The sequence below is a fragment of the Cricetulus griseus genome, chromosome 2, assembly GCF_003668045.3.
Source record: "Cricetulus griseus strain 17A/GY chromosome 2, alternate assembly CriGri-PICRH-1.0, whole genome shotgun sequence".
NCBI classification, from domain to species: domain Eukaryota; kingdom Metazoa; phylum Chordata; class Mammalia; order Rodentia; family Cricetidae; genus Cricetulus; species Cricetulus griseus.
The window spans coordinates 171,954,235-171,968,572 of record NC_048595.1 but is presented as its reverse complement, the minus strand read 5'-3'; the positions used below and the strand labels follow the sequence as shown (position 1 = coordinate 171,968,572).

The following is a 14,338-nucleotide window of genomic DNA, read 5'->3' as shown; positions in this document are numbered from 1 at the left end:
GTCCTCTTCTGGCCTGCAAGTGTACATGCAGACAGAATACTGTATACATTATAAGTAAATCTAAAAAAAAAAAAAAAAAAAAAAAAAAAAAAAAAAAAAAGTTCTGATCTGAGGGCCAAAAGGAAATAAACCGGCTCATACATGTGTTCCTCTCAGGGCTCTTTATTCTTCAAAAACCGTTCTTCCCAAAAGTTCTTTCTCTAAAAACTCTCTTAAAGTTCTCTTAGGATCTAAATGTTCCTACTTAATATTCTCCAAAAGTTCCTTCTAAAAGTTCTCTTGATCCCACAAGGCTTCTAGTTCTTTTATGTACAGGCACATTTAACAACTCTCTGACAACAGGGCATGCATATCTCTCAGAGCCAGGGAGGCCAATAGGATCTTGAGAAAAACAGGTGCCTCACATCTCTCCCCTGGATGACTTGCAAAATGTCCTGACAAACTTAAGTCTCAGAGGGGACATGAATGGCAACATGTGCTGTTAACTGATAATCGGGGACTTCTCAGCACTATGTCACAGAGAAAAACTAAGGCTATGTAGTGTGACATCTGGAGGCTGCAGCTCTAACTGCTGATGCCCTGGTGAGAAGGAATTCCTTTCTCTGAGGCCTTTTTGAGAATATAAGGCACCCAGTATATAGTCTACATACAGTCAAATTCATAGTAACAAATATGTTGGAGTTGATACATAGATTATTAATTGCTACTTCTTTAATAAATGATAAAGGCTCGCAGCAGTAAAAGCACTTGCCATACAAGGTAGATGCAATGGTACATATCTAAAAATCAGCACACTGGAGATGGGAAGTGTGTGGAGCAGCAAGCCTACATCAAAAGCAGAAGAAACCAGAAAGACTATCTCCAGCAGCAAGAACTGACTTCATAGAGCTGCCCTTTGACCTCCACACTCACACCATGACTTGGACATGTCCACAGGCACATGATAAACAAAGGCAAGCCAGAAATGGTGGTAGACACCTATAAGCCTATCCTTTGGGAGGCTGAGGCAAAAATATTGCTGTGAGTTCAAGCCAAGCAGAGCTACAAAGCAAACACCAGGCTAGCCAGGGCTATATTGCAAGACCCTTTCTCCAAAAACAAAAGCGAGGCCCACAGTTGACTCGCAGGCAAGAATGCCTGCCACAAGTCTGATGTCCTGAGCTTGGTCCCCAGGACCCCACACTACGGAAGGAGAAATTATTCTCTGACCTCCACAGACACCTACCATGACATTCACGCATACATAAACATAAGATAAATAAGTGTAAACAAACAACAACCCCCGCCCCAATCATATACACTAGGCTGGCATGGTAGCTCATGCCTGTAATCTAAGTATTTAAAGAGCCTGAGACAGGAGGACCAGAAGCTCAAGGCCAGAATAGTCTGCATAATATCCTATCTTAAACAAACAAAAATCCACACTACTGGGGCCTGGAAAGATGATGGTTCAGCAATTAAAAGGACTTGCTGGGCAATAATGGGGACCAGGGTTTGGCTCTCTATGTAATGAACTGGGCATCCCAGCATATGTTTGTAAAGAAGGTGGAGACAGGAGGATTGCTGGGATTGCTGGTTGTTATCCTAGGTGAGAAAACCAAGCTGCAGGCTCAGGCAGGCTGCAGAGTGAAAGAGGAAGACCCCCTCAATCCCCAAAACAGGGTTTCTCTGTGTAACAGCCTTGGTTGTCCTGGAACTCATTCTGCAGTTCCAGGTTTGGAACTTCGAGATCTGCCTGCCTCTGCCTCCTGAGTACTAGGATTAAAGGTAAATGCCACCAAGCCCAGCTTATTTTTTAAAAAATACAAAGCAAAAAGCCCAAAACTAAACAGATCACACATTGTACAATTCCATTTACTTAAAGTGTCTGAAACAGAAAATCTAAAGAGGTTAGATTCTGCTTAGGGCTAGGAGACGGAGAGATTACTAAGGGACCCGTGTTTCTTCTTCAAGTGACTAAAAACCATTTAACTGTATACTCATATCAATTTGTACAACATGTCAATTATTAAATATGCCTCAACAAGGTTGCTACCAAAAGAAATTACCCACACAGTAAAGCTACTTATTGAAATGTATAAATTATCTTAAGGGTGGAGGGGAATCACATAGGGCCTGCTGGTATAGCCTTGGAAGACTGAATGAGGAGGTGACCAGTGAGGTCACTCTGGAGACTCCAGGAACAGGGTCATCCTCACCAGTCCACCGCAAGGGGCAACAGGTTGGAATAAAGAAGTTCCATCATCAGAACAGAATAAGACTTACCCTGGCTGGACCAACACCCACAAACATCTCCAGAAATTCAGATCCGCTGACAGTGATGAAGGGAACATTGGCTTCTCCAGCTGTGGCCTTAGCTAGCAGTGTTTTACCAGTACCTGGAGGGCCGGTGAGAATGGCACCCTTCAGACAGAGAGATTACATCTAATCAGAATCTTAAAAACAGAAACTACATATCCATAGTAACTGTCTCTAAATCTTAGTGACAAGTAGAATATTTACATTACAGCATAATGTTTTTACAGTAGTAAGGGTAAGAGGGCTGTTAGAGAGACAATTGTTTCAGGCTAATGTGATAACAAGGTGATGCATACTCCCTTATAGAGACCCTCAGTGCTAAGCTTTCGGTAGCTCAGAGACAGACTTGGCCAGCATGCACAAAGTACTGGGCTTCATCCTCAACATCACAAGGTTTTGGTTTGTTTTAATGGTAGGGTACTGTAGTAGCAGTTGTTTTAGTAGTTTTTAAGCATTCATCCTAATAGTATGAAAAGAAACTTCAGCTAGGCTAATAAACTGCTACTTAAATAAGAAAGTGTTTGATCTTAACTGCTGAGCCATATCTCCAGCCCCTAAGCATTTCTTTAAAGTACACTTTATTAATGAATTTATTTACTTAACAGCCAATTCAAGCTGGGCCTTGTGGCACAGATTTATAATCCAAACTCCATGGAAGGCTGATGCAGGAGGATAGCAAATTCAAGGCCTGCCTGGGCTACAGGAAGAGCTCAAGGCCAGCAGAGGTAACTTAATGAGACCATCTCAAAAATCTATGTAAAAAGAGAGCTGGGAGTATCTATTGCTCAGTGATTTACTTGGCTAGTATGCACAAGACCCTTGTGCTAGCGAGCAAGCATATTCAACTCCCAGAACCTCCACCCACAAGCAATCCATTCAACAAATAACAAGCTGCTACTTTATGTCTAGCCAAGGGCTGCAAAGCTGACATGGTGTAGGCCCAGCATTAGCATAGCAGCTACGAAGTTATGTGTGGGAAGTGAGCATTAGTATTGTCTCTTCTTCAACAATGCTGTGCCAAGACCCTCAGTATCAGGGTATGCAGATGACCCAGCACTGGGTGGAAAATGCTGGATGGGCCACTACAGTATGAAAATGCTACAGGGGCTGCAGCTGCCAAGGGAGAGTGTCTAAATCAGAATAGAGGGAGAACAAAGGCTAATCAAAGGTTTCCATGAGGAGAAAAAAAACACTTTCAGAAATACACAAAATCCATACAATGAGATACAGAAGACAGGCTATGGAAGTGAATCAGACAGAAACAAAGATCAGAAAGAAAAATGACTAAGTAAGTAAGTAATAAGGTGACAGCTTCAGACATACACAAGTGTTGGAGTTAATCCTCTCCAAGTACCTTTTTACCTTTGGGATTTTTGCTCCTAGGTCTTGATACTGCTTTGGGTTTTTCAAGAAATTCACGAATTCCATTATTTCTAGCTTGGCCTCCTCACAGCCAGCCACATCTTTGAACTTCACATCTATCTCATCCTTTAAGACTTTGGCGGTGGTTTCCCCAACACTGAAGAGTCCACCCATTCCCCGGCCGGTCCGACCAATGCCAGCGGGCCCTCTTCTTATGGTATAGAGTAGAAAAGCGATAATGAGTACCGTGGGCAACATGCTCAGCAGGAAGGAACTGGAAGGACAACACACAACTGGTAAGACTGACGGCAAGTTTCCTAACCGCTTCAGCTATCAAGGAAATCGTTGAAAATCTAGTATTTTGTCCAGGCTATGATGGTGCACACCTTTAATCCCAGCACTCAGGAGGCAGAGGCAAGTGAATCTCTGTGAGTTCAAGACCAACCTGGTCTACAAGAGCTAGTTCCAGGACAGCCTCCAAAGCCACAGAGAAACCCTGTCTTGAAACCACCTCCCCCCCAAAACAAGACAAGCTGGGTGGTGGTGGTGCATGCCTTTAGTCCCAGCACTGGTAAAGTAGAGACAGGCAGATCTCTTTAAGTTCGAGGCCAGCCTGGCATACAAAGCTACACAGGGTTTTCCGAAACCCTGTCTCAGAAAAAAACAACAACAAATAATAGTAATAATAATAATAATAATAATAATAATAATATGAAGAAGAATAAAAAGGTTATTAAGACAAAAGATAGACTACATCTCTGGGCTTTGAGGCATCTGTGCAGACTCTATATTGCAGAGGGTCTGCTGGAAGAGAACTTCGAAGTCTGTTAAACAAGAGGCCTGTGGCGCACAGTGCAGAGACATTAAACATTGTATGCATTATTTTCCAAATTGGCATGCTATTAATTAAATAAAGACATTTCTTGAGGTTGAGGCCTCCCAGTAAGAGAACTGGAGTCTGAGACTATACCAGGATTATGCTAAACATTTAACTGAGTAATTGGAAAGAAAAGAAGCTTGATTGTAGCTAGCAGTACTGTGTGCATATTGAGATGAGAATAAAACATCAAGTTTCTTTTTATTATTCCACGACTTTAATGATACAAAAAAATGCCAAGATTCTCCTGTGCCTCAGACAAACTACTAGAATATTTTAAAGTATTAGCTTTTAGGAAATACTAGATGTTCTTTTTTTTGGGGGGGTGGGGTTGATGCAGGGTTTCTGTGGCTTTGGAGGCTGTCCTGGAACTAATTCTCGTAGACCAGGTTGGTCTCGAACTCACATAGATCCACCTGCCTCTGCCTCCTGAGTGCTGGGATTAAAGGCATGCACCACCACCCAGCTCCAGCTAGTCTTAATAACCTTTATTCAATGTAACTTCTGAGTGCAAATTTGCTAAATGTTTACATATTTTTAAACACTTAAAAAAAGAACTAGGGGGGCTAGAGAGATGGCTCAGTGGTTAAGAGCACTGCTTGTTCTTCCAAAGGTCCTGAGTTCAATTCCCAGCAACTACATGATGGCTCACAACCATCTGTAATGAGATCTGGTGCCCTCCTCTGGTCTGCAGGCAACATGCAGGCAGAACACTATACATATAATAAAATAAATAAATCTTTTTTTTTTTTTTTTGATGATTAACAAAACCAAAGTTTATTGAGACTAATGTCCATGCGTGTATAAATTCACTGCTTTAAAGGCTGGTACAATGCTTGCTTGCAAGAACATCAGTTTCCTACAGCACTTAATATTTCTCTACCAAACTTGGAAAATGGGCCACAGACATGGTCTAAGTAACATGGGTGGAACAACTAGAGAAGGTCCTCAGTTGTAAGGGAGAGACACTAAATGCTAAGCAGTACTCTTCAAAAGCGGCATACCATTTTTACTTGGTGGTAATTTGGCTTTCTTTGTAGGTAAGCATTAACTTGGAAAAAGGCTTGTTTAATATAGAAAAAGAAAAGCCTGGTAAGGTTAATTTATTAAGAATTCCCTCCCTGCCCATAATTTCCTTGCAATATTTAACATCTATCAAAAGTACATTGGGGGTATAGCTCTGTGGTATTATGTGTACACATAATAAAATAAATAAATCTTAGAAAAAAAAAAGAAAGAAAAAAAACAACTAGGGAAAAAAAATAACCTGCATTGGAAAACAAGTTTATAGACAAGTGCAATAAAACTTTCTACAGCTTATGAGCATCTCTAATCTAAAAATATGAAATCTGAAATGCTGAAAAGTTTTCAGTGCCAACAAGTTTAAAAAAATTCAGAATTTTGGACAAATCTGAATTTCAAATGTCCTATTTTTCAATATGGCCAAACGGAGCAAGGCCTGCTTAAAACTTTATAGGAGCTGGAGAGACAGCTCAGCAGTTAGGAGCACTGGCTGTTCTTCCCAGGTCGCAAGTTCAACTCTCAGCAACCATATGGTGGTCGTTTACAACCATTTGTAATGGTACCTGAAACCTTCTTCTAGTGTACAAGTGTACACATGAGACAAAGCACTCATCTACATACGATACATAAATGAAAAAAAACCCTCAAAAAAAAAAGACTTCAAATCTGTAACCTTTCTATGTCCTCAAGGCTGGCCTCAAACTCATGTCAGTCTTCTTACTTCAGCCTCCCAAGTGCTAGGAGTATAGGTATGTGCACCATGTCTGGCACAAAGCACGTACTTAAAATGATTTCTTACCCATCACTTTCAGTAATGTAGACCACAGGTACTCGATTCTCCCCTTCTATGCCCAGCTCTTGCTGCAAAGTCTCCAGATTCCGCTCAAAGGTGTCTACACTGCCAATATTAAACCAGACATATTGCTACAAAAACAGAAAAACAAATATCCTTAGAATGAAGAACAAACAAAACTCCAAATTTTCTAAAGCATTTAACCCATTAAGAATTTTGCAGGCTTCCATCCCTTTCCGCTGACCGACCCACGAACGAGAGCCCTCATCCAGTGGCTGATGGAAGCAGAGACAGACATCCACAGATATACACCGAGCTGAAATCGGGAATTTAGTTGAAGAGAGGGAGGAATGAAGAGCGAAGGGGTCTGTACCAGGTTGGAGAAACCCACAGGAACAGTTGGCCTGAACAAGGGAGAGCACATCGACCCCAGATGCTGTCAGGGAGGTTAGTACAAGACTGATCCAGACCCCTCAACAAAGCTGTCCTTAGATAGAACCACAGGAGAGTACTAACAGGTGAAAACTGACAGGGAAGAGTGATCTCCAACAAGTGGATGCCTAGTAAGCCTAGAAAATGGGTCGGGAGCAGCCTGGTGAAATTCTGACCCTAGCAGGATTGCAGATACTCAGGATTGGGAGTCTATAGAGGTGGGATCAGAGCTGGGAGGGGTTGCCATCACCTGGGAGCCTCCCGTCCCCCTTCACAATGTCCCCTGTGCATCCAACACTTCTGCTGGGTCTCTAGATAAGAGTCCAAACTAGGTTGACCAGAAACAAATTATTATTATTTTAAAATCAGCAAAGCCAGGTGTAATGGTTTATGCCTGTATAGGGGCTGAAGCATGAGTTTGAAGGCAGCCTGGGTTACAGAGTTAGACCCCATTTCAAAAATAAACAAAAGCTAGGGGAACAGATGGATATCACAAGAAGGTTGAAGACAAATGAGCAGAAAGAATCCTAAACTGATTTGAAAGGTGCTACCTCAAAACACATGGGATTCACATTTTAACATTTTCCCCAACCAAACAAATGTCTTCAAGAATCATAGCTGAAAACTAAGCTCTTCTTCTGTGTCCTAGGTATAAAACTAAAATGATTACCCAAACCAACTCAACACTGAAGACTCTCTATGCATCAGCACAAGCACATGCCAGCTGTAGCACACCTGTGGCACACCAGACCCCATTGTCCCCAATGTACATATCTAATGCAATGCAAGGGAGGTTTTCTTGTCAGTTCTAAACCCGAAAAAGGTTAATTTACTACTAACTCACATCAATTCATAAAATTATTTACCCCATCAACCGGAGTTTTTCCTGGTGTGAAAGTCACACGAACAAAACGCTTGTTGACAACCTCTAGTCTATCCACCTAGAATGTTTGAAAAAAAGGCAAATATTAAACATACAAGTTCACAGAAAATAAAAATATTCTCAATTTTTAGCAAGGTCCAGGTCATGTTTGAGACCCTGTATCAAAATAAGGTGGAAGGGTTGAGAAGTAGACGGAGAGATGGCTCAGTGGTGCAGAACACTTGCTGCTTTTACATAGGATCTGAATCCTATTCCCAGAATCCACACAGTGGATGGCAACCATCTGGAACCCTAGTCCCAGGGCATGTGACAACTCTTCTGACTTTTGTGGGCACCAGGTACATACATAGTGCACATATTAAAAGCAGAAACTCATAAATACGCATAAAAATAGCTGGGCAGTGGTGGCACACGCCTTTAATTCCAGCACCTGGGAGGCAGAGACAGGTAGATCTCTGTGAGTTTGAGGCCAGCCTGGTCTACAAAGCAAGTTCCAGAACAGCCAGGGCTACACAGAGAAATCCTGCCTCGAGAAAAATCATAAATAAATAAATAATTGTAAATTTATTAAAACTATCAGTATGCAAAGAAACTTTCTGATGGACAAGTGTGGCTAGCTAGGTGAGTGTTGACCACTTTGTGGTCTAACTTAACTGCACTTCACCTTGAGAACTGTGACGCCCCACCCCCACATTACTTACCACTCCTTTAGAAAGATAGTTATTTACAAAGTCTTTCCATGTGATTTCTCTCCCAGAACTTTTGAACAGGAAGTAAATCATGACTCCACCCCAAAAGAAAGCAGTCCAGAGAAAGTACAATCTGAAATCCTTGTCATCCCATGGAAAGTCACCCTAGATAGAGAGGGACACAGTTTCTGTAAGGAAATATGATCTGTACTATATGGGCTTTCTTTGGGGCCACCAACCCAATATCAAAAGTCAACAGTTTGAAATCAAACCTTCTGGAACCTGGACCACCAGTGAGAGTCTTCTTTCTTGCCACGACGCTTCCCTCCCCCACCACCTGCACCTCCAGAAGACCGTGGGGCCGCTGGCTGTGAGTCTGTCATAAACAAGAGCAGCATGACCAGCATGTACCACTGCACACTGTCAGCAAGGTGAGCACATATCCACAGGGGACTGGGGATCTAAGGACACACTGACTGGCAGACCATCAGTTACTGCATAAACTCCATGAGGAAAGACATTAATACAAAGTGGCAACAGCTAAGCGCTCCAAAACACCTGTCTGCAAAGAGCTCAGGAAATACACAGAGTAACCCCAACCCCAGAAGATTGCCACTATTACATCCATTTTAGGAGGAAACCTCTGAGCTTAAGTAACTTGTTGGGTAATTTGTTGTCATATGACACAAGTGAACAAAGAGGGGCGGCTTTAAATCCAAGCCAGCACATTCAGTCCTCATCAAAGTTAAAAGTATGCACAGGGCTGGGGAGTGTCACTCAGGTGGCAATGTTCACCAACACGCACAAAACCAAGGGTTCAGTCCCCAGCGCCACATAAACCAGGTGTGGTGGCCTCAGAACTTGAGGTGCCCTGTTTGTCACTTAAGTCCTCCTCCCCACAGATCTGACTCTTTGTAAAGGCAAATGAATCAATGCAGCCACTGACATGTCCCTTTCTTCTGTCACTTTGCAATCTTCCCAATGACCTACAAGTACCATTCTAATGTCACCAACTACCATGAAACAACCTCTTTCATAGAGCAGGAGGTAAGGTCATGGGTGCCTGTCACCCTCAGTGGCTTCATGCCACACTCACTAAATTATTGCCTGCACAGAGGCAGAGATAGCATTTACTAGCTCAGGCTACCCAACAAGGCATAGCATTGAGAGACAGAGTTGGCACAATACAAGTTGGGTGCCAATATTCTAAACTACTCTGAGACAAGGTAACATCCAAAGGGCTGAATTTATAATGTAGATCTCATCACTGGTAAGCCTGCCAACTACTGGACTTTGGTAAATCCCACAGTGCTGCTCATGGAACTAACACTGCAACCCAGAGCCTTGAGTCTGGGTGTGTTTGGTGCATTTAAAAACAAGGGCTGGCCTGGGGATGTCACTCAACAGTAGATCTGCTTAGCGTAGGTGAGGACCTGGGTTCAATGCCCATCCCACCAATAACAAAAGACCAATGGTCCGACTTACATTTTTGCTTACATTTCTCTAAGAGGGACGCCAACTGGATGCTAATAGGTGTCAAACATTGACATTATTGTGCTAAATGACACAATAATTATGAAATGGGAGCAGAAGACTTGGTGCCACAAGATCTGCCCACCTGCCCTGCCTTAAAAAACCCTCTCTAGGCTGGGAAGGAGTGACGTTCACCTTTAATCCCAGTACTCGGGAAGCAGAGGTAAGCAGATATCTGTAAGTTCAAGACCAGCCTGGTCTACAGAGCAAATTCGAGGATAGCCAGGGCTACACAGAAGAAACCCTGTCTCGGAAGGAAGGAAGGAAGGAAGGAAGGAAGGGAGGGAGGGAGGAGGGAGGGAGGAGGGAGGGAGGGAGGAGGGAGGAAGGAGGCCTCTCTAAGTCAGTAGACAGGACTCTCCTAAGGTTCAGGATTTAAATTTTTAAATCAAAATTTTTAATTTCAAAATCTAGGAACAGTGCACTATGGGACTATAGACATGGCTCAATGGTTAAAGAGTACTTCCTACTCTTCCAGAGGACCCAAGTCAGTTCCATGTCACCCCCATCAGGCAGCTCACAACTACCTGTAACCCCAACACTGGGGGTTCTGCCATCTTCTGAACTCCACAGGCACCTACACATCACCTGTACACACACACAAAATTTAAAATAAAGCTGGGCAATGGTGGCACACGCCTTTAGTCCCAGCACTTGGGAGACAAAGGCAGGCGGATCTCTGTGAGTTCAAGACCAGCCTCATCTACAAGAGCTAGTTCCAGGACAGGCTCCAAAGCTACACAGAGAAACCATATCTCAAAAAACAAACAAAACAAAAATTTAAAATAAATCTTCAAGAAATAAAACAGCTGTACTTTCCTAAAATAAATGTCAAATAAACTGCGTATGTTAGGTTTCTAAGACTTTTCTCAATAACTTAAATTATGTGTCAATGTCTCTTTCTTCCTCTCTTATCTCTCTCTCTCCGCCTTCCCCCCATAAACTCCCCACATAAAATAAATAAATAGATAGGTAAATTATGTGTCAAACTTTTAGTTTGATCAGTCAATATCTCCCCAAGGTGACTTTGAACTACTTCAGTGTGTAAAATGGCAGGGAGACACAAAAGGGAATCAAGAAATAAAGCAGGGTCCACTGAACTTTGAGTGTGTGGGTAACCACAGTTACATAGCCAACTTCTGGTGACTCTTTTCTCATGTAGAAATATCATAGGAAAATAATAAAATCAATCTTTTTTTAAAATTACCTTTTTTTTCTCCAGCAGCCTCCTTAGGGTCACTAGGCTTTTTCCCATTTTTTCCATTAGGAAAGTACTTTTCAAATCCTGTTAGAAAAGATAAAAAAAATCTTCACTCTAAAATTCATCAGGTTTTGTGCATATTGTTTATAAAGCTGCAGACACACCATCAGAAACCATAACATTCCTTGGGTAGAAATACATCAAAGTCTAAAAAATACAGTTCACAATCTAAAGGTATCAATTTCATCACCTGTAAAATGATCACTTGTGGGTGACATATTTCCCCCACTACCATCAGACAGAAGCTGAAGTCAGGGTGTAGACACAGAAGACAACAACTAGTCATCCTGAAGCCAATCTATGTACCCACATAGGAAGCCCCAGGGCTTTTGCCTTTAACAAGAACACAGGGCACCAGAAGCAGATTGAAACACTTACCTTTGGGAGGTCGGGAACAGAATCTTTGATAAGCAGCAATTACATCCCTCAGAAGAGAGTTTCTCGTTGTTGTCTGAACTGTAGCATATTGATAAAGCTGCAACATGACATAGGATCAAGGTTCAGTTTCCAGCAATCACATGGTGACTCACAACAATCTGCAAGCCCATTTTAGGGGACCTAACTCTTTCCTGATCTTCTTATGCACCAAGTATGCATGACCACACATACATACAGGCAGGCAAAACACTCATACATCATACACATAAAACAAATAAATCTAAAGAAAGTTTTAATGCCTTCTGGAGGCTGAGGATGTAACAGAGGGTGTAGAGTTTCTCTAGTATGTCCAAAGTCCTGGGTTTGATGTCTAGCACCAAACAATAAACCAGGCATGGGCCACCACACCTGTAATTCCAATACTCAGGAAAGAGAGGCAGGAGAATAACATGTTCAAGGTTATCCTGGGCTATATACATCCTATATAGCAAAGAAATGTTCAAGTATCATTTATTTACCCCAGTATCAGGGAGTATATGTCACACACACCTACACCAATTAGCTGCAGCTGTCCGACACAAGGACTTCCTTATGTCTCAGCATTCACTGGTGACTCACAGGTACAACAGTCCCAATAAGGTCTTTAATATGAGATTCAACCTTCTCAGACAGATCCTGAGTCCAATGTTCACTGATTATAAAAGGATCAGATGAGCAAGGTAAGGTGGGAGAACAGACGAATACTGCACAGATGCCATATAACAAGGAAGTTCACAGTAGAAAAGATAAGGACACAGAAATAAACACAGGGATGACAAGGGAGCTTCAAAGCAAATATCACAAACACAAGTACCCTCAGCAATCCCTATCCACGGCTTCCGTTCTCATATCCCACTAGTGAAAAACACTCGGAAAAGAAATGTACATGAGTTGGGGTGGTGGTGCATAGTTGTAGCCCCTGCACTTGGGAAATGGGAGACAGAAGGATCAGGAGTTCAAGGCCAACCTCAGCAATGAAGAATGCTTGAGGCCAATTTGGGTTTAGTTGCTATTTTCTGGTGGTGGTGGAGAGGTATTTGGTTGGTTGGATGGATGGTGTTGGATTTTGGCCATTATTCCTTAAATGCTAGAGTATAAAAATTATTTACAAACCATACTTACTAGATATTAATCTAGAGATGAACGTGTAAGGGAAGAGCCAGCCTGACTAGGAGGAGCAGGTGGGAGATTAAGGAGGCTAGCCTGGGCTACACTAAGACCTAGTCTCAACTATCCCCAACAAAACATAAACCAAAGCACACAGAAGTGCATGCATCTTCTGATTTTAGTACGGGTCCTAGCATCAACGCCCTGTGGATACTGAAAGCCTGCTCTAGCTTGTAAGTGAAGGGGCTGAACATCCACGAGGGCAATGGCAGCTAGTAAGTGGTCAAGCTAGGTTCCAGTGACCAATAGCACTCCTCAACCGCCATGCTATGTACCTCTAGGTAAAACCCGGGCTGGGCTGGCAGCAAGAAGCTGTGTCATGGTCCTGCCAACACTGCATCACTTCAATAAAATGTACCAGATCGTGTGTGAACCTACACCAGCAGTTGAGCCTCACGATAGGTGCTGTTATTCAACAAAATACACAGGCCCTACTGTGAGCAATGTATTTTTTATGATACCAGTGATATTTGCAAGAGTGTATTCAGGATGCCAGCAACGGCCCTATTCAACAGATGAGAAAGGGAGGCACCACAGCCCGCTCTCTCCCCTCCAATTTCCCGGTGCAGCTCACTCGTCCATCGCTTTCCACTGTCACGAAAGCCCGCGAGGCCACGGCAGCAAGCAGCAAAGCCGAGGCGTGACCTTCCCGGGGTCCCGGCGCCACTCACGGCAGCGCGGCCCACACAGCCCGCGGGAGACCAGGACACTCAGGCCGTCACGCGTCAGGCCGGTGACCTTGACACCTGCGCCCGCGCCGGAAGCCGACCGAGGCAAGCAGCGGCGACGCGGGACTCACCGTGCGGAGGAAGGGCCGCTGCCCCGGACCCAGGCAGCGGCTGGGCACGAGCAGCGGAGGGAGGCCGCGACGGCAGCCGCCCCTGCCCCACAGCAGCAGGCAGCGGTGAGCCATGGCGGGCTCGGCCCGCTCCCGGGCGCGCGCAGGCACGGAGCCAAGGCGGGCGAGCGGCGGCGACCCGCAGCTTTCTCAGCTTATCGGTTCTCCGGGAACTGGGCGCCACCGGCGCAGGAGACCCGCGGCGGTACGCGAACCCACGCTCCACACGCGTACGTCAGGCCCCGCCCCGGCGTGCGGACGTCGACGTGCCCTCGGGACGGCAGACCACGCCCTCGAGTCGGGAGGGGCTGGAGCGCGCAAAGCGCCGGAGTCGGGCTGGAGGCGGGGCCAAATGAGAGCGGGGTGCGGTCGTGGGCGGGTCCAAATAAGAAGTGGGCATGGGTTGGGCGTGGCTTATGGGGGAGATGGGCGAGGATAGGACGTGGTTGGAGGAGGACGACAGAGAGGCGTAGCTGTAGGGTCCTGGAGGCGGGGTCAAAGGATGAATGGGGCAGGGTCGAATGTTACTGTGGGGGCGGGACTAGAGGTGGGGCCCAAAGAGAACGGCAGAGGCGGGGTCAAATGAGTTAGGCGGGCGAGAGTCGGGGCGGACGAAGGAAAAGGTGGAAGAAGCAAATGGAGGCGGAGCCGAAAGAGGAGCGATGCAGGTGAGGCCAGGCTAAGGGAGGCGCCAAAGTATGAAAGTGGGAGGGGCCAGATAAGGAGCGCTAGATTGGAGCGTGGACCTTAAGGAGTTGACATGCT

The 14,338-nt window shown here is 44.4% G+C and overlaps 1 protein-coding gene across 2 annotated transcripts in view; it reads right to left on the bottom strand.

The window, feature by feature from the left end:
• The window catches only part of Afg3l2 (AFG3 like matrix AAA peptidase subunit 2), a 33,865-nt gene extending 20,057 nt beyond the window's left edge, over positions 1–13,808 (bottom strand). Inside the window, exons 1-9 of one of the 2 annotated variants that reach the window (XM_027402702.2) lie at positions 13,535–13,808; positions 11,530–11,626; positions 11,098–11,175; positions 8,630–8,733; positions 8,370–8,522; positions 7,652–7,726; positions 6,360–6,484; positions 3,661–3,934; positions 2,266–2,403 (exon numbers count right to left, since the gene is read on the bottom strand). In XM_027402702.2, coding sequence (XP_027258503.1) covers positions 2,266–2,403; positions 3,661–3,934; positions 6,360–6,484; positions 7,652–7,726; positions 8,370–8,522; positions 8,630–8,733; positions 11,098–11,175; positions 11,530–11,626; positions 13,535–13,648 — 1,158 coding nt within the window. In that variant the 5' untranslated portion in view covers positions 13,649–13,808. Of the gene's footprint in view, positions 1–2,265; positions 2,404–3,660; positions 3,935–6,359; positions 6,485–7,651; positions 7,727–8,369; positions 8,523–8,629; positions 8,736–11,097; positions 11,176–11,529; positions 11,627–13,534 lie in introns of those variants that run through there. The other variant, XM_035440099.1, reaches the window with a different exon arrangement.
• Positions 13,809–14,338: the final 530 nt, after the last annotated feature.